This window comes from Protomyctophum parallelum (genome assembly GCF_964188405.1).
Source record: "Protomyctophum parallelum genome assembly, chromosome: 8".
NCBI classification, from domain to species: Eukaryota; Metazoa; Chordata; class Actinopteri; order Myctophiformes; family Myctophidae; genus Protomyctophum; species Protomyctophum parallelum.
This window is the reverse complement of record NC_139703.1, coordinates 44862346-44882045: the sequence shown is the minus strand read 5'-3', so window position 1 is coordinate 44882045 and position 19700 is coordinate 44862346. Positions and strand designations below refer to the sequence as shown.

Below are 19700 nucleotides of genomic sequence, written 5' to 3'. Positions count from 1 at the left end.
CCCTTTGCAAAAACATCAACGTCACCGCCAGCCTGTGCAGATTAGGTATCCAATAGCCTCGGGAACCTGACTGCACCTCCAAACATCAAAGACGCAGATGCCATTTTCTGAGTCGCAAAGCTGCATATATGCATTCTTTCAATGTGGGATGGGCCTGCGTCTATGGTCCTGACGCAGGCAGCTAGTCTCACCTCACCTGAGAGCCATTGTTATATATTATGTGAACAGGCAGGCCATACCTGTTTCAAGGTAGATCTATTCATAGTGGAATTCAGATGGCATACTAGAAATGATGAATAAAAAGATAAAGGAAAATAAAAACGGGGTACAGTAAAAACCTTTTCATTCTATCACGGTATAACTCGTCTGAACTGCAGAGGGTGTCTGATGGCATTAAATTCATTTGATACATGCAATAGCGATGTAAGAACACCAGTGAAATTAACATGTACAAACAAGAATTATGAAGAAATCGAACAATTCACAACTTCCAAGTGTAAAGGACATTTTTAATCCATTTTTTAATAAACCAACATATTTTTCATATAGCAGCATAACCAGATGGTCTTGAGGTATTTCTAAATTCATACACTGATATTCTACCCCCACTCATCCACAGACATTCATCCATACAACAGCAAACACACAGATATACACGCATAGTCGCATACCCACGTCTGATTCAGACAATGAGGACCGCAGAATTCACATTATACTAGTTGTGCACATACAAAAACACAACTCAACACACTCACACTTGAGCCTACAACATATAGGCTTCCTTACACAAAGGCAGATGCACACACACTCACACACACACACTGGCTTGGGTATTCAAGCACACATATAGAACACATTTAGAGTCCTGTGGTCACAGTCCCAGACTGTAGAGCTGGCTCCCTCATAGTGGCTTGTAAGGCAGGCACACTTAATGGTGCAGTTTTGGCTGTGGGAAGATATGAGACAACAGAAGAATATGAGATGTCTTTGACTTTAGTAATACAAACAAGTCGGAATATTTATTTGCGCTGGAATGGCAAGCCAGTGCACGCGACCTCTCCCTTTAGGTCGAGGTCGCTTCTCGCCCTCAGGCGTCTTACTGGTTTATTTTCATATCCAAGTGCGACCTGCACACATGTTCCAACATTTGAATAAACAAATTAATTAATCCTACTCCAAATGGCAAAATCACCATCAGTTGACAATTTTATAAAAAAATAAAGTAAAAAAAAATGGAGGAATCTGCTTTTTGTTTGTTTATGTGCTAAAAGAATGATTTTGAGCATGCAATGTAACTCAATGGGGTTGACTGACTGAGTCCGACATCCTAAACAATACCTAACCTAACCCCAACTGCACACGGACGCCACAGTTGATTTTTAACCACTCAGGGATTCATTTTAACCCGCAGCACATGTCGGGAGCAACGGCAGGTGTTGTCGTACTAATGACCGCAGCATGGTATGTCTAACCAACGTATGCACCCAGACTACTGAGCATCCTGCCTAAATTGAATTGATTTCACTTGTTGGGTGGGGACTTGCATTGGTACTCGTACGCAATATTAAATTCATTTTGTCCACATTTTTCCCCTCACACCAGACTCACCTTCTGTGTGCCCAGTTTCTTCTCCGCCCCCCCAGCCAGCACTCCACCTTTACTGTCCTTCCAGGGGTAGAAGTTTGAGCGAGGAGAGGAGGAAGATGAAGATGAGGAAGATGGTGTGCGGTGCACAGAGGGCTTGGAGGGCGGTGATGGGTCCCCGTTGTTGCCCCCCTTGCGTTTCTTCACCAGCCCCCTGTGTTCATAGCTCCCACCCCCACCCCCCCGTCCATGCAGTCCTGAATCCCCCGACACCCGACTGTGAGAGTTGGCCGATGCACTGTCAGGGGGTGAGGAGTGGGCCGGCGTGGGGGTGTGTGTCCGTTTGTATGACCAGGCCGCCGTGGCAGCCGGAGAATGGGATTCCGACGGGGATGGCTGGGGGTGGGGCTTGCTCACAGGGGAGAGCGTGCCGTTGGTCTGTCCGTGAGGGAGGGGCGAGGGGGTGGTGGTCTTAGAAGAAGAGGTGGAGGGCGGGCGACCCCTGTCTTGGAGAATGATGCAGTTCCTGTCGGGGCCAGAGTGCTCGCCCTCCTGCGATGGGGCCTTGCGTTTGCGGAGTGCAGCAGCAGCTGCGGCCGCTTCCTCCCGGAGCTTCAGCATCTGCTTGCTGGGCCGGCCTACCGGGTTCTTAGGCCTGCCAGGCCCCATCTGACGTGCTGCTGCCGGCTTCACTGGAGCAGGCAGATGGCCACTGCCACTGACACTACTGCTGCTCCCCGGAGTCTCTGGCTGGCTGGTGGTAGAGGGTCTCCCCGGTCCACGACTGGATGACGAGGTGGTTTTGAGGGAGGAGCTGATGTGACTTCCTGTGCGGACTTTAGAATGCAGCGAAGAGGAGGACGACGTGGAGGATGAAGGAGAGGAGGAGGTGACAGCCTTGGTAGAGGGGCTTGCAGACTGAAGGTCTGTGGCTTGAGGTATTTTCCTGAGTAGGCAAGAATTCAAGACATGCATTTTTTTTGTCAGTGCTCAACATTATAAATAGCCTTCCACTTGCCCCATTGGTTATAAATATCTCTAGTCTAGCTCTAATTGAAAGGCAGCCCCAGCAGAGAGAGCTTCACAGTTCACACACCTGCAATTTAAATATTTTTTAAATTAAACATTAAATTAAATACCATTACTGCATCAAAAGTAATAAACTGGTCAAACATTGGCCAAATTGTTAAATAATATAAGAAAGAGACAAACGTTTGAAGATAGCTGATCTACGAGCTCACAACACCTCAGGCTGCGAGGAGTTGTGAGTTTGAAGATCAGCTATTTTCACAATATGAATCTGTGGAACAGAGTCAAAGTTAATATAATGCAACTCCTACACTTCCAAGTGCTTGTCAGGAGAAAGTTGCAGCCGCACTGGCTGCTGGAGTTGGCTTGATTATGATGCAGCCAAGAATTAAGTAGTTTGTCACATCTGCAGATAAATGGTGACATAATCGGGCAAGTGTGACCACCAATACAATGGAAATTTTGCCGATCGGTCGACAACAGTGAGGGTACTCAACAGTAATCCTTAACATTCCTAAAAAATAAAGACAAATTATTTGGAGTACCACTATGAGAAACAGATTCCGTATTTCTCTCTTGCTGCATTGGTTGAACTAGTTTAGTTTAGTTCCATACAAAAACATTCTTAATTCATCACAGTTTTTCATAGTCTGGAAAAAAAAAGGTATAGACCGAAGGCTAAGCTAATTATGTCTACCCTTTTGTTATTTAACTTAAAAAAAAATATATATATATATATATGTATACCCCTTTTTCAGGTTTTCTACTGAACAATGTAATATTCAAGTAAAGAAATAAAATAAAAATATATTTTTTAAATAATTGCTAATAATAGCAACAGTAATGTAATTTCCCCAAAAATGACACTTCATAGATAATTAAGCACTATGACCAAAATCCTAGTAACACTTGATTTGTAACGCCAGGGCTCCACTGGGCGCGTCTGCGTCGCGTTGCGTCACGCGTGCGTGCGTCAAAAAACGAACCGGTTCAATTTTACGGTGACGGAGACGCGACGCGACGCGGGCAGTAGAGCCACCCTCCATTGATTAAAAGGGCACATTCCCGACGTTGACGGAGACGCGACGCAGACGCGCCCAGTGGAGCCCTGGCGTTACTTTACTCTGTGTAGCTATTAATTACTTTGTTTTTGAATACCTTCTTAAGTTTACCCATAACATTCTTTCAATTCATCATCACATCTATTCCACAGCTTGACACCCTTTATCGTACGTCTACTTTTCACGTTGATCCTTTCCTGTGAATGTGAACAACAGAATGTGAATAACAGCTCTCTCTCATTGAGAACAACCCATGGATGCAGTCTGGAAGTGTTTTAGTTTTAAGCTCTAAACAGTATCTCTAATGTTTTTAAATCAACAAAATTCTTACATTTCAAAACACGACAGAACTGAGTATATATGTTCTTGATTCATTGTAACCGCTTTTCCAGCTGACAGTGAAGTGAGAAAAATAAAAGAGCAACCAACAGGTCAACCATATCTAAAAGTGCTGTCATCAGTATTTTAAACATCCAATAAATTATTTTTCATTATTGTTTGAAGTGCAATTTATTTTGTGAATTTATCAATATTTGTATGTTTTATTTTGTTTGTTTTTTAATGCATTTACTTATGTTTGCATTATCCTAATAAAACAGTCCATCTATAATAAGACATAAAAGCAGTGGTGTTTTTAATTGTCACCAGCATTTGAAAATAGCTAAATACTGTACATCTCATGCCCAAAAAGCCAGATTGTCCTGATATTGTTTGTTTCTCTCTCTGTAAGTATTTGACATGAACAGTTTGAGATGCAAGGCTTCTTACTTCCAGAGGTGGGCGCTGATGTGCTGCTCCACCATACAGCTGAGAGCCGACCTCAGATGGTGAAGCCTCCTGTCAAACGTATAGACACCACCGTGGCCCAGCATGTGACTGCCAAATGAACACACCTACAAGGAGGACGCAGAATGGTTACACAAATATCATTCAAGTACGATTTCAGGGCGTCAAACTTAGCACAGCACGGCCCAATTTCCCCGAAGGGCCCCTGAGAGCCAAGGGCCCCTGGGCCACGGCCCCACTGGCCCAATGTCTAATTTGTCCCTGCCCCTGTGATCATGTGGAAGTAAATTGGAGGAGACTTATCCCCCCAAAAAAATATTTTCTGCAACAAACGGTTACATTTGCATTTGCGGCACCCCTGTGGATGAAAATGGATTTTCTTTTTGCTTTGGGTCGATTAACCCACCCGCGACATTTTTTGGGATGGATTGTTCATTGCGTTCGTGATTTGGGGCATTTTTTGTAAACTACGCCCCTCCCACTAACTTCAGACGATGATTACTGCCGACATAATTATAAGTTAATTAATTTTAGTAATTATTATGAACCTCCACTCCAAGTTTTGTAACTATAGCCCTTACGGTCTACGAGAAAATAATACTTGAATGTGAATTTTCGCATTTTCCCATTCATATCAATGGGGAAATTAAACATTTCTCTTAGCAATGAGATATATGGCTCAAGTGTGTTCTGCCAAAACTGTGGGAGGAGTAGCGTTTAAAAAAAAGGTTACTCTAGAAAGAATAAATAAAGTGTTACAATTACAATAGTGTGGTTGCCCTGTTAGGGCAACCACACTAATGAAGGCTGCTGCTTCCAAAAGAAAAGTCTACTAAAAAAATCAGGCGCTGAAACAAAACCAGCAAGTATGTCCACAACAAACCGCTTCAATCTTTGGTTCTTTAAAAAGGTGCAATGATGACTAAGGGCCGATTCATACTCCTATTTTACCGCTGTTTCGGCACTGTAGTGCCGAAATGATTTCGGCTCGTCAGAAATTTTCAGTAGCACCGAAGAGCCGACTATAGGACGGTACCCGCCCCCCCCCCCGAACCTCAAATGACGTCAAATTGTAGGCTACGCTACAGAGCCGAACCGACTTTTATTCGGCTCTAAAATATATGAATGAAGAGTATGAATCGGCCCTAACTTTCAACCGGAATCTGAATCCGGATTCCCCGCACACATTCAGCACCTCTTCACACTGCTGGTGTTTTTTAGCATAGTGTGTGTCGTTTGCACCAAGAACAATTAAAACATACACTGGCCTCATAGAAACAATGCTTTGATTTTCCAACACCCAACTGCCATCTCTCTAATAAGTTATAACTGACACTTCTCCATCATTAGTGTGATTAAAATGAGAATGTATGTATTTGTTCAAATACAAACATAACCGCTATCAGATGAAAAATATATAATGTAGAGATGGGAGAGGAGATAGCGCTATATTTTTGACACACACACACACACACAAATATTTGTCTTACTGCCAGAGGTCTGGGATGAGAAGAAGAAGACTGGAATTCAACAGGTTCTTCGGGTCCTTCCCCCTCACTCTCATCACTAGAGATGCGTCCATGGACAAGAGGCGAGGGGGAACGGAGAGCCCCTTCATCCTGCCTGTGCTCCTCTTCTTCTGGAGCGCTTTCTGATGAAGCCCTGGAGCGGCTGAGAAAAGCAGAATGACAATTTGAAAGCTCATTCGTAAATTCGAAACCACCATATAACAGATTAAGAACAACATGAAAAATGTAAATTATGAGTGTGATAACAGTCTGAAAACAAGGGCGGTTCCTCAACCTCCGCAGGTGGCGGTTTCTTGCGCCAAGGCCGGCCGGGTAGAGTCGGACCAGCCACACCGGCTAGCAAAAGCCACCTGTGGCCGGCCACTGTGCGCCAGATTATATGGTAGGTAGCACACTAGCATTGCATCACTTGCTAACCTCTATACGCTAAAGCTATACAAGCACACATACCTATACTGTTCAGTGAAATGTGCAATTTCTAACTTTACTGCACTCTGTCTGCCATATTGAATTCATCATTGAAGTCATCAAAAAGTCTCACAAAACTCGTCTCGCTCAGTGCCCTCTAGACATGATATCTGAAGCACTTCTCAAGTAAAAAAATACTTTTTATAGACACGGACCCTAACTGGAATAGACCAATCATACCGCTTGTTAAAACATTTATTCACTTGTTTGTCTATTTATTTATTTACTTAATGTGCGGTACACCAACACTCCTGGTGATAATGCAGGCAAAATGCAGTAAACAGTAAACTTTAGTGACAAAAAAATTTGATGATATTTTGTTTGTTTCCAAAAAGGTATTGACTATTTTATGTGGATAAATCTGTAATATTCGACTGCAAGTCAATGATCAAGGCTGTTTGTCTCAACATAGGGAGGCGGAGCAATGGGGGAGAAGAGCGTAATGATCACTGTAGTTTTTTTCCTACCAAGGTTCAAGATTAGATTATTATATATTATAGATTATTAAAATGAGAATCCAGGAATCCATGCCATTAAAAAAAGATTGCAAAGTCCATGAGCAATAATTATTACACCAACTAGTAACATGCCAGAACTTGTTTAATAGGAAATGCTTAGTACCAGTAAGGCTCACTGACCTAAAGGCAGGGAGGTTGGACAGTGGCCTCCTGCAGTGTGGGGATCCAGGTGACTCTCCGTAGGTCTCTGGACTGGGAGAACGACCAGCAGAGGAGCACCCCTCCAGGGCATGGGACCCTCTGTCACGGACCTTGGTTTTTAGCTCTGCCACCAGCTGGTCAAAGTTCCTACTGCGTCCCATCACCTTCCTCCTCTGGTGGATGGAGTGGATCTGTGGGAACAATTACATACAGTGAGTTGGGAGTAACATTAGTAATCATATCATACTAGGAACAAGCTAAGTTTGGCGGTGTGGATTAATTGACATCAGCCAATGTTTACATCAGACACTTCTGAACTAAACCTTTTTTCCGTTATTGAAAAGATTAACATTAGATTTTGAAATATTGAAAAGTGGAAAAAAAAAATTGACAGGTTATTCTTTCTAATAAATCTCTGTCTGAAACATCCTTGCAACCACAGGCTTCAGCTACATGCAAAAACATAACCGTTTCCCCACCAAAATACGTAGCCTGCGTTAGTTGTTGGGAAGAGACGCTGCCAAAATGCGTAGCCTACGTTTATTCAGTTGTATAAATGTGTTTAATACGATATAGTGGCAACGCTAATCACATTAGCTTCGAATATTAGCTTAGACTGGGCTGCGCCATCTTTGATTGTGCACGAGCACTTTCAGTCGCTTTAGTCTCCAAATGCCCCTCAAATTGTTAAGCTGACAACATCCGGTCGCAGTGTTTTGGATCTTCAAAATAAGGGTTGAACGGCACGATATCCTGGCATGTTATTAATTGATCCCGGTGGAAATTCTGTTAATACTGCACTGGATAGAAGCTGACAACCATGTTGCAAGTCCATTTACATTTTTGTTGGACTAGTTACTAAACGAATTGAAAAGAACAAAACAAAAAGTTGCATTTTCTCATTTCCACATCTAATGCTTTTTATACCAGAAAGCTAATTACGCTGCAGTGCAACTGCACATTGCAAACCACAAAAATGATCTAAGCATATGGTGTTCCTTAAATTAAGTGTGGGAAAGAATGACAATATATCAAACTACTGGACCTTAATGCACACGATACAGTGAGACTTTAAGGGAAGCTCTTTCCCTCCGATTCTTCACCCTCTCTCCTGTCATTTCCTGTTAATAATCCTGAGGTGGGGTGCCTTTTCACACTCGTCATCGGTTACTTCCTCTTTCTCAGACAACAGCGACCATATAAGGACTCTTCCTGTGCTCGGAGGCCTGAGGCTTGAGACTAAGGGCACTGATCTGTGAGATCGGATTACATGTGCTGAACTATATTTTCTGACAGTAAAACAATAACACTGATCTTATCCACATCATTTCACTGAGTTTTACAGAAAGCAAAAAGACGGCCTCATATTTGCATTGATTAACAGTTATTAATTTAATGATGACAGAAAAACGATGCCTTCTACAGTATGTGGAGTTATTTGTAGAGGCAGCCAGCCAGACAGACAGGCTGCATTCAGAACCAAAGCTGCATGTGTGCATGTCCTAGTGTGGTGTGGAAATAGCGATATTCATTAAAAAGTGCTTTACAGTATTCGATAACAATGTCAGTGTAAGAGAATCACAGAATTGTCTATGTTGTTGTTGTTTTTTACATGCAATAGCAATGCAACTTTCACGTGTTTCAGTTTCACTTTTGTTTCGCCAGGCAAGACAAAAAGTGTTCTAGACAGTTTGGCCTTGCAGCCAGGCTGTAAAGAATAACACCAGCCATGGCATGTGCCATTACATCTTTGTCCCTGGCTGGTATTCCTGTTTATTCGTCAATTTGGCAAGTGCAAAACTTAATTTTGGAAGTGAAGAATGCTATTCTAAAAGTACGTCTCGCTTTAATAAAAAGCTAAAACACACTTCCAAATAAAAGACAAAGAAACAGTGAAACAATGACTGATCAAATTCTAAGGAACAATTTAATATCCTTTCTATATTTTTCAAGCTTTAAAGTTGATTTAGCCTTGCATGTAAAGTTTTCTCTGTATCGCTCATAGAGGTTGAATCTGCAGAGATGATGTGATGTGTCATCAGTTCAATAGGACTCTTGTTGCTATTGTCTGTGAAATGGGAGGCCACCGTCTCATAACCTCATTCCCTCTAGACTCTGGGTGAGTGGATAGAATTGGGTCAAAAGCAGAGGGGATGGCACTGCCTGCTGAAAATAAGCCTCTGTCACCTATTTACTGAATGACAATGACGCTAGCAAAGAAAATAAAAGCTGGAGAAAGTGAAAAAAGTGTAGCAAGAAACAATAGAGAATACCATAAATAACGTGGATGGTTTAAAAACATTTGGGTGAATGAGTGGCAGGTAAGCCGGACAAATGAGGAAGCAATAGCACAATAGACAAAATGGGGCATGCATGTTTGTGTTTCTCTTACATTGCAGGTCAATAGGCGTGTGCAGACTTTCTTCCTGTCAAGGTCCAGGACGCCGCAGTGCTTGTCTAGGTCACACTCTCTCTCTGCAGACAGAAAGAGCAGTTCAGCTTCAACAACACTCACTCAACTGACCGTTTCGCCTTAGAACCCAACCTGCTTCTTCAGGCCTTAGAGTATATAATAGAGACGGCACCCGATATCTCCTCCCATCCACTTGCATTAAGTTGCTCAAAAGCGCATGAGGCGATTTCACTCCTCCTTCCGGGTAGGAATAGAGTGCATTCTGGGATTGATTGGGCCAAACACATGAACGTGCTGGCCGTTGACTATCATTGCACACGTCATCATGAACGTGCGCAATGATAGTCAACGGACCAGCGCGTTCATGTGTTTGGCCCAGCGCTGCAATACCAAAATCGGCCACTATGTCCATTTCGCCTCAGGGTTTCCTCCGGGTGCCATCTTGATTAATAATATATACTCTAAGCTTCAGGCGCCTACATGAAGTCCTGATAAAACTGTTTGACTTGATTGACTCTACAACAAGGATTCAAATTTGAACCCATAAAACTTTACATTTCACTGGTTCACTTCAAATAACCCATGTTCCTTATATGGCCAGTACATAATTCATTTTATGCCAAAGCGCCATCGCTCGCCCAACAGTCTGCCGTCAACGAGGCGGATGCGTGCACATGACCTCGCTGCCCTTAGGCGTCTTACTGGTGTATGTATGTATGTATGTATGTATATATATATATATATATATATATATATATATATATTAGGGATGCACCGAAAGGGAAATTCTTGGCCGAAACCGAATACCGAATATAGGAAACAGTTGGCCGAAAACCGAATACCGAATAGCCGAATACAGCTTTGTTGTAAAGCTACCCGATTATGGCAAAAGACATGATTATGGATTTTCATAATCGATTCATCGGGCGATTATTTAAACGATTAATCGGATTATGGCACCTTTTTTGCAATTACCTTTAAAAAAAATGCTTCAAGTTGTTGTAGGCATGTTGTAACTAACAATAAAGACAATAAAAATGAATACTACTTCAAAATTAATATTTTACTCCCTTTTTAATACAATTTGATTTCATTGCCATTCCTTGTACTTGTAATGATACTGTAATCTGTAATGTTGACTGTGTATAGCTGACTGTCTTTCTTCCCATTTCTATCTCTGGGACCCCAATTTATTTTTATTTCTATTGTAAAAATCAATGTAAATTTTGAGAGTGTATTTGGTTCCATTTTTGCACTCTGTTACAGACCGGCCCCACTTGGTTTACTTCCTAACTATCTATAATTTAGCTGGAACCCACTATGAGAACCACTGTCCTACACAGTGTGTGGGCACGCACACGCACGCACGCACGCACAAACACACACACACACACACACACACACACACACACACACACACACACACACACACAATAGCATGCTAGCTGATAGGGGAAAACGTTCTTATTTAGCAGCCATATTAGCATGTTCTCTAGGCTCTAGTATCACATATTGCCAAAGTTAAACAGCACTGAACAACTGATCATTGTTAAGCAACTGCTAGTGTTCGTCGTAGCCTGCATGCAAACTCACAGATTCAGACATTGGGGAGCATTTTTTGTCATACGACAAAAGAATAGACAGTGGCGGTGCTCACAAATACCATGTTTTGGGACCTGTTGATGAGCTCGCAGCCACAGCACAGAGCAACTTGACGCTGTGTGTGTGTGTGTGTGGGGGAGACTGAAGTTGGGAGAGAGAGAGAGGTAGATGCGGAGCGCTCTGGTTACGTTCAAGACAATCGCGTGTTGTGTTTATACCGACCCGGTGTTTTGACTATTCAGTGATATATTTTCGGCCTATTTTTTTTTTTTTTTTTTAAGATATTTTTTTGCGGCTTACGCCTTTTATTGATTTTTGAAGGGACAGACAGTAGGCTGACAGGAAACGGGAGAGAGATGGGGGGATGACATGCAGTAAAGGCCGTGTCGGGTCCGGGAGTCGAACCCGCGGCACACCGCGACTGGATCACCAGTCCGGTGCCCAGACCGTTACGCTACGGCCTGGGCCTATTTTCGGCCTATTTGAGCCGAAACCGAATAGGCCGAAAATACATTTTTAGCCATTTTCGGCCGAATATTTTCGGTGCATCCCTAATATATATATATATATATATATATATATATATATATATATATACACACACACACACACACACACACACACACACACACACACACACACACACACACACACACACACACACACACACACACATATATATATTTTATATATCATGTCAGTGGAATACTCCCATTCAACAGTACCAGTTGCAGAGAGGAGCACATACCCTTATTTTATGCCTCGTTGCATAGAGAGGCCAATATCGTCCAAATAGACCAAAAACGTTTTTTTTTGCTCTGATTGCCGGCGCAAACTGCTAGTGTTCGTCGTAGCCTGCATGCAAACTCACAGATTCAGACATTGGGGAGCATTTTTTGTCATACGACAAAAGAATAGACAGTGGCGGTGCTCACAAATACCATGTTTTGGGACCTGTTGATGAGCTCGCAGCCACAGCACAGAGCAACTTGACGCTGTGTGTGTGTGTGTGTGGGGGAGACTGAAGTTGGGAGAGAGAGAGAGGTAGATGCGGAGCGCTCTGGTTACGTTCAAGACAATCGCGTGTTGTGTTTATACCGACCCGGTGTTTTGACTATTCAGTGATATATTTTCGGCCTATTTTTTTTTTTTTTTTTTAAGATATTTTTTTGCGGCTTACGGCTTTTATTGATTTTTGAAGGGACAGACAGTAGGCTGACAGGAAACGGGAGAGAGATGGGGGGATGACATGCAGTAAAGGCCGTGTCGGGTCCGGGAGTCGAACCCGCGGCACACCGCGACTGGATCACCAGTCCGGTGCCCAGACCGTTACGCTACGGCCTGGGCCTATTTTCGGCCTATTTGAGCCGAAACCGAATAGGCCGAAAATACATTTTTAGCCATTTTCGGCAGAATATTTTCGGTGCATCCCTAATATATATATATATATATATATATATATATATATATATATATATATATATATATATATATATATATATATACACACACACACACACACACACACACACACACACACACACACACACACACACACACACACACGTATATATATATTTTATATATCATGTCAGTGGAATACTCCCATTCAACAGTACCAGTTGCAGAGAGGAGCACATACCCTTATTTTATGCCTCGTTGCATAGAGAGGCCAATATCGTCCAAATAGACCAAAAACGTTTTTTTTTGCTCTGATTGCCGGCGCCGATAATCGTCCGTTTCTGATAATCGGTCGATCAGCCGGCGAAGGAGAGTATTCTGTCACTGCACTAGTAGCCTCAGTACCCAGGCTTTTATTTTTGTTCGCATCGGCTCAAAAAATTAAAGCCTGGGGGAACGTGAGACATTTCCTGGTCAAGGAGTGGAAGTGAACTACAGTGCAGAGGGGCGCCGCTCTCAATATAGTGACCTCAGTTTTCTCAGTGGTTTTTGAGGAGGGGCGGAGGGGGGCAGGGGCTCTGATCCACGTTACATTGGTTCTAAATTTGAACTTGTCCAAAACTCTCTCAACCTCAGATCAAATGGTTGGTTACGCTATGTCGTGCCCACAACAAAATCTGAGGCTGGGAAAAAAAGCATTGCTTATTTCGGACCCTGGTCTTGGAATGACCTACAGTCCAGACTCAAACTGGCTGCTGTGATTCCCCTAGTGAGCTTTAAATGGATTGCCATGGGCACACTTCCCATACACTGCTCCTGCTTTGACGTATACCAACTGTCTGCCTGCTTTTTTTAGTCAACTAGCAATTCCTGTTGCTTAGATGTTTTTGTCCTTATTGGTCGCGTTCCTGTTCTCCCTTTTAGCTTCTTTGGTAGTGGGTACTGTATTTATGAGCATTGTATGTCTGTCCTGTTTTTTGTTGTTATTTTTTGTTACTGGCAGAGTTGTGTCACTTATTTTGCCTATTGTTCTGGCCAGTTCACACTTGTAAAAGAGACTTCAGTCTCAATGTGGTTTTTACTGGTTAAATAAAAGGTTAAATGATCGGTGAACCAATATTCTACAGCACTTGCTCCAAGCGCACCTGCCCCTCTAGACCAGAAAGCACGCTGGCTGGGCCAGGCTACTGCACTAGTGACTCCTACAGGTTGGGGAAGGAGATGGATGTTCCTTTGTGCATGTTATGCCCTCTCAGTGAAACTTCTCACTGTCGAAGAAGCGTCTGGAGAGTGGAGACACGTGGTTGTCTGCACTCTTCTCAGACCAAACAGTAGTTTGGCATTGACAGGGCCTATACAACATTGCCAATGACTAAATTAGGGAGAAAATGCTAAATGCAAAAAACAAAAACAAAAAACACTTAAGACGCTACTTGCACGCTACTTGCAGACCATCAATTATGAGTGTTTCGTGGTGTGGAGAGAGACTTTGCTTTCGTTTAAATAGCTTTTAAAATTTAGAATTATTTTACTAGTACTTTGCTGGGTGTTTAATTGTATTAATTGTATATTTATGTATTGTCCTGACCCAAGCAAAACAATTTTCCCTTGTGGATAATAAAGACATCTAATCAAATCACACCTGCTAACTATCACCAGTGTTTGCCATATGAACCAATCTAGACCAGAGGTTCCCAACCACTGGTACGTGTAACTGTGCTCGTATGCGGTACATGTCCCACTGGTACGCAAGAAGGGAATCCCAAGTTTCCCCGTCTGTGAATCTATAACGTGCATCACCAGGATCAATGATATGGTCAATGACAATGATATAACATTATGTTGCGATATAATAATATAGCAGCAGGTAGGCTACTTGAGGCCAGTCGAGAACTGTCTTCCGTGTTTTGGTATGATGATGTCGCTGCGTGACCGCGGCGCCCCCACCACCCCCCTGCCATGCTAGTCCGCGAACATCATAACAACATATGAACCATCAGCCAGTCCGTGGTAATAGACAGGTTGGGAACCCCTGTTCTAGACTCTAGACATTTAGTTGGTTCTGTTCCTTAAATCCTTTCATTGCATTCCCCTAGTCTCTTACTTGTTATAAGATCTGTGTAACATAATATTCATTACTTTGGAACATCAATGCTTCCATCCCCAACTCTCCACATTCACCATTCATTCCATCTAGTATACTCACTGGAGGCCCCTTTGTTATATGGTCTGGGTACACGGTGGCTAATAACTGCGGAGGATGAAGGCGAGTCCTTCTTCGGGGTTAAGGGTCTGTCGCTGGGCGAAGATCGACTGGGCAGGGTGCCCCCGTGGGGCCATGGTGGATCTTTGACGGAGGAAGGCGGAGAGCTCATCGGGGCCTCTAGGGGCGGGGGCTGCTTGAAGACGGTTGCCTCCGAGTGGCTGCTGTGAGAGGACTTCTCCAGCGGGGAGTGTCTGAATGACAGAATAGAGAACAGCTCTCTTCAGTTCAGTCTTCAGGTAAAAACAAGTTACGGTATGTCATTTATGGGAACATAACATGTTTCTAAAAATCAACTCTGAACAGAAACAAGCGAGGTCGGGAGTTAAGTATTGGGCAACGTACGTAGTCTACATACATTTCATTTCATTATCTTGCATGATTGTAACGCTACAGAAAACACTTGATTTTGTTAATAGATTTTTTCAAATTAATCATTAATACATTAATTTGTCAACTGTTCCAGCCCGATCGAGAAGGATCCTACAGATGTTGTTAGTTTGTGTCCAGGCCTAATATCAGAAGTCTTACTCTCTGATTCCTGGCCAACTGTCTCCTCTTGACTGGACAGTGAACAAATTGTCATGTTCTCCTGATTCTCAACTCCACTTGCCTATTCCCCCGTTTTTATTTCAAAGCCATACTACTCCTATTATACAAACTAAATTCAAGGAATTTGACTTTTCTCCCCACTACTTTTGAAAATGGGAAACGGAGCACAAGACTGTTAAATCTAAGGAACTGCTCAGTTAGCCTTTCAGCTGCCTGCCGTGTTGTGGTATACAAACTATACATACAGTAAGAACAGTCGGACAGACTTATAGCATGAACCATTTGGTCCTTCATATGAATACTTTTTTTACAATTCACTCCTGTCTTAATTGTCCATCTGTGTTCTACACCTCTCTTACCGTATCCCATCCTTGGAGCTCTTGGAGTGTCTGTATTGGGGTGGTGTCGAAGGGGAAGTCGGAGCTGCCCGTGGTGTCCCACCACCTTGACTCCGCCCTTCCCAGGAAGAAGCAGAAGCGGCATTGGTCCCATGGGAAGGGGAAGGGGAGTGGCCGTGGCGGGGTCTCTGCTGGGGTTGAGGGGCCTGTGTGGGAGATCGCATTCGCGTGTATAGTTTGGTCAGTGGGCTGTGTCTCCTCTCGCAGTGCTTCTCAAAGGCCTGCGGCTTGACTACCTGGCCACAGTGGCTGCATACCACCAGGTAGAAGTCGTCATGGCCCGGACAATGGCCGAAGATGGACATGTCTGATGGAGAAGAGGGAAGGGAGAGTGAAGAGTCTTAAGACAGAGGCAGAGTAAAAGAAACGCCTAGTGGTGGTAGCAAAGGGAGGTTGGCAGATTAATTAAGTGCATTTTGAATTTTCACTATTTCAGACAGCATGTGACTCTAACACACACACACACACGTCTGTCAGACAGCTGCTGCTGCAGACTGCTAGGCTGATTGCCAAAGGGCACAACAGCACCTCTGGCCACACAGTCTCTGCCAAGCGACATTCACTCACTGTGCCTGCAGAGAGAAATTTACTATTGGGTGCTTGCTCCAAGCCCCCAGAGTGGCTGGCCAATGTTGAAGCCACCGAGCCCTTCTGGTCAAAGCTGGAACTGCAGGCGGGCATTTTTTTGCCCGTGCATTTAGCGATTGTCAGCACTTCCACATTTTTCCAAACACATGCATCAACTCCAAGAAGTTGTATCTTGTATCCAGATGGTAGGTAAGGTTTTTCTGAAGTCAACTGTTATACTGTACTGTATATACTGGTCTACTAGGTAAAATGCCTCCAAGTCAGTGGATTGTATAAACACACTTAATACAATAAAGGGGCATTCTTTTTTATATTCACAAGGTCTGAAAAGAATACATGTTGTATAAATATGTGCTGGTCGACCACATTGTAATTTCCCCCTAAGCACCCCCCTAAAGACAATCACCCTTAGATGTAGAACATTTAGGATTGTGTAAGTATGTCCTGCTATAAACTAGTTTACGTGGGCTTAAACGATGGTGATACAAGACTGGTTAAGCTTGATCGACAACGATGATAATACAACACTGGAATTTCACAGACCTAGCTTTAACCACTTAAGCCTCGTACATTGTTATATGACGAATAGCGATCTACAGGCTCAACACATTGTGAAGCAACACGTTGTGTTCTTGTAGATCTACTATTTTGACATTTTTGAAAAAACATTTTCACCTATGATGACATCAAATAGCCCAAAAATAGTGACACCGGGTTTAACGTGGTTAAGAGCACTGATACAAGGCCCACGTGTAGATCCATCCGTCTCATAGACTGTGGTATGGCACCTTACCCTCCTTGCTGAGTGACATGGCTTCAGCAGCCTTCTTGCCATTCTTGTTGCAGTCTTCTACACCAGGCCCTGGAATACACATTACAATGCTCAATAGGATATACAGACATAGGGGGTCGGTGGTCACCTGTTGTGATTCAACGCTCTGAAATTAAACTGGATTAGATCAAAGCCAATGAGCCATAAACCATTATCAAAACATTCAAATGTTGATATCGGTCAACTTCACCGTAATCATACATCATTCTGGAAATAAAAATGCTCATGCATGCAGATAAAAGGATTGCCAGTGGCAATATCAACAGCTTCTGAATCTGAATAATCTATTGGGGGAAATTGGGAATACATGACATGATGACATTTCTTGTGTCACCAGCAACTGTGTATGTTATTTGTAGTAGACATCGAGTTGATTTGATAGTTGGGGACAGAGTGGCACTTGGAGGGATGCCAGACAATGATTGAGCGCGCGCACACACACACACACACACACACACACACACACTCTCTCTCTCTCTCTCTCTCTCTCTCTCTCTCCGAGCGGGGCAGGGCACCACCACCACCACCACTTGACAATAGTCACGCAAAACGATGCTGCCTCCTTGTCACATTCTGACATTAGACATCTGTTGATTTGAGACATCGGTGAGATGCTGGGTGCAAACTGAAGTTCAATCGGGTGAAAAGAACACGGAGTTACGTTCCCTGATATCAAAGGCTGGGTTATAGCAATGCATTTACATGGTGGTGGCAACAGCATCAGACTCCTCCTCCGTCACCGGTGTCACTGTATCCTATCCTATCCTCCTGCTGCTGGCTGCTGATGCTAGCCTTATTATTAACACGTTAGCCTAGCCTGCTGCTAGCTCTCTCTCTCTCTCTCTCATAGCTTCCCATGGCCAGAAGTTGCTCGCTCGCCCAAGCATCCATACACACACAACACAAGCCCCTTCCTTCCTTCCGCTGTGATGCCACCGCTGTCTGCCTCCTCTCTCTCTCTCTCTCGCCGCTCCCACCTGCCGGCAGGCAGAGTATTCCACGACCACGACGTGTAGAAACACACAACATTATGATGGTCAAACTGCCACAATTAGTATTAATTCCCCCTTTGGACGCCTGTCAGTATGCGCTAGGACCTGGGAGAGAGAGCAACATGTTACCCACCCAGCGCTAGGACCCGGCAGGGTCTTTGTTTGGGTAACATGGTTAGCGCTGCCTTCCGTTTCCACGAAAATAAACCCCGACTGATCGATCAATCCGCTCTCATGCCCGGCAATATTGATGATGCGGTGGTCCCTTACCATCCGACGTTGTCACGCCGGCCCTCTCGGCCCAAGCGCTCCAGCTTTGACCCACGAAATCATCGAGGCTAGGCACCCGCCGTTCCAGAGCAGCCATTACTTTTACTGCGCGTTCACGCACCGCCATCATCACTGCGCGGCAAGCAACTTACGTCATATCTCGCGCTCCCGCCAGGGTAGGAAGTTCCTGCGTGCGCGTTCGCGAAACACCCACGCGCGCAGCCAGTTCATCACCTCATCCACTTGGTCCCCAAGTAAAAGTGTCTTTGGTCAAAGCAGGTCAGAAGGACCATGGCATCATCACCAAGCACTGGTGAAGAGCTTTCTAGGGTGGTATGACAATGACTTCCAGAAAGACCACGAAGTCACTAAGAATTTCCACACAATTATGCCCTGGTCTTTTCTGCAGCTGAAAACTGGGCCCAACTTGGTGTAGGAGCCCTCATGCCAAGAAGCAAGGTTGAATGATTATGCCATCAACAATGCTCTCCGGAATCGGATCATAAGTTATTGCCGGCCTCCAGTTAGAGAGACGCTGCTTAGCTGCTACCATCAACCTGATGCCCTGCAACCCAACAAGGTCACTGGCCATGACAATATTCCCTCCAAATTTCTCTGAGACTCAGCCATCTCTGCTCCAATCATCACCCACAGTCCCACATAATAAACCTCTCCCTCAAACAGGGACAGGTCTCAAAATATTTCAAACTTTCTAAAGTAACCCCCTGGCACAAGAAAGAGAGCAAATTAGACCCTGCCCATTTTAGCTCCATCTTGAAAGTGAAGAAAAATAGTCTATAGGTTGAAAAGTATCTTGCTACAAAAAAAACTATAACGTACAAATTTAAATCTGGCTTCAGAACGTTCCACTCCACTGACACATGCCTCCTCCATTTGAGCGACCACCTCAAACACGAGGCAAATACTGCGGCATGGTCATGCTGGACCTCCAAAAGGCTTTCGACACCAGCCCAGCACATCAGTGAGCTGGATGCGATATCCTACCTGGAGGGAAGAGAACAGATGGTGGAGCTGTGGTGTTCCACAAGGAAGCATACTAGGGACTTTACTGTTCCCAATATGTAAACGATATGATCAGCTTGTGACTGTAACTTGCAACGTGCAACCCAGATTAGTCTCAAACAAGGGATTAAATTCATTTCGCTCCTATGCCACAAAAATGTGGAACGATTAGTATTGACTTGTCCTTTCGTTTGAAATGTACCCATTCTATACTGTGAGATACATTTTTCAATCAATCGACTGCATATAT

General features: G+C 43.8%; 1 protein-coding gene across 2 annotated transcripts; it reads right to left on the bottom strand.

Moving 5' to 3' along the window:
• Positions 1 to 502: 502 nt before the first annotated feature.
• On the bottom strand, positions 503 to 18557 carry atxn7l2a (ataxin 7-like 2a; the record flags this gene model as incomplete). Of its 2 annotated transcripts, none has more annotated exons than XM_083770622.1 (10): positions 503 to 946; positions 1609 to 2530; positions 4443 to 4567; positions 5951 to 6131; positions 7096 to 7307; positions 9509 to 9615; positions 14739 to 14989; positions 15707 to 16052; positions 17127 to 17195; positions 18428 to 18557. In XM_083770622.1, the coding sequence occupies 10 exons, from the start codon at positions 18555 to 18557 to the stop codon at positions 929 to 931; spliced, it is 2361 nt and encodes a 786-aa protein (XP_083626748.1). In that variant the 3' UTR covers positions 503 to 928. The 2 variants fall into 2 exon arrangements, with proteins under 2 accessions (XP_083626748.1, XP_083626749.1); XM_083770623.1 differs by having other exon boundaries at positions 9509 to 9591.
• Positions 18558 to 19700: the final 1143 nt, after the last annotated feature.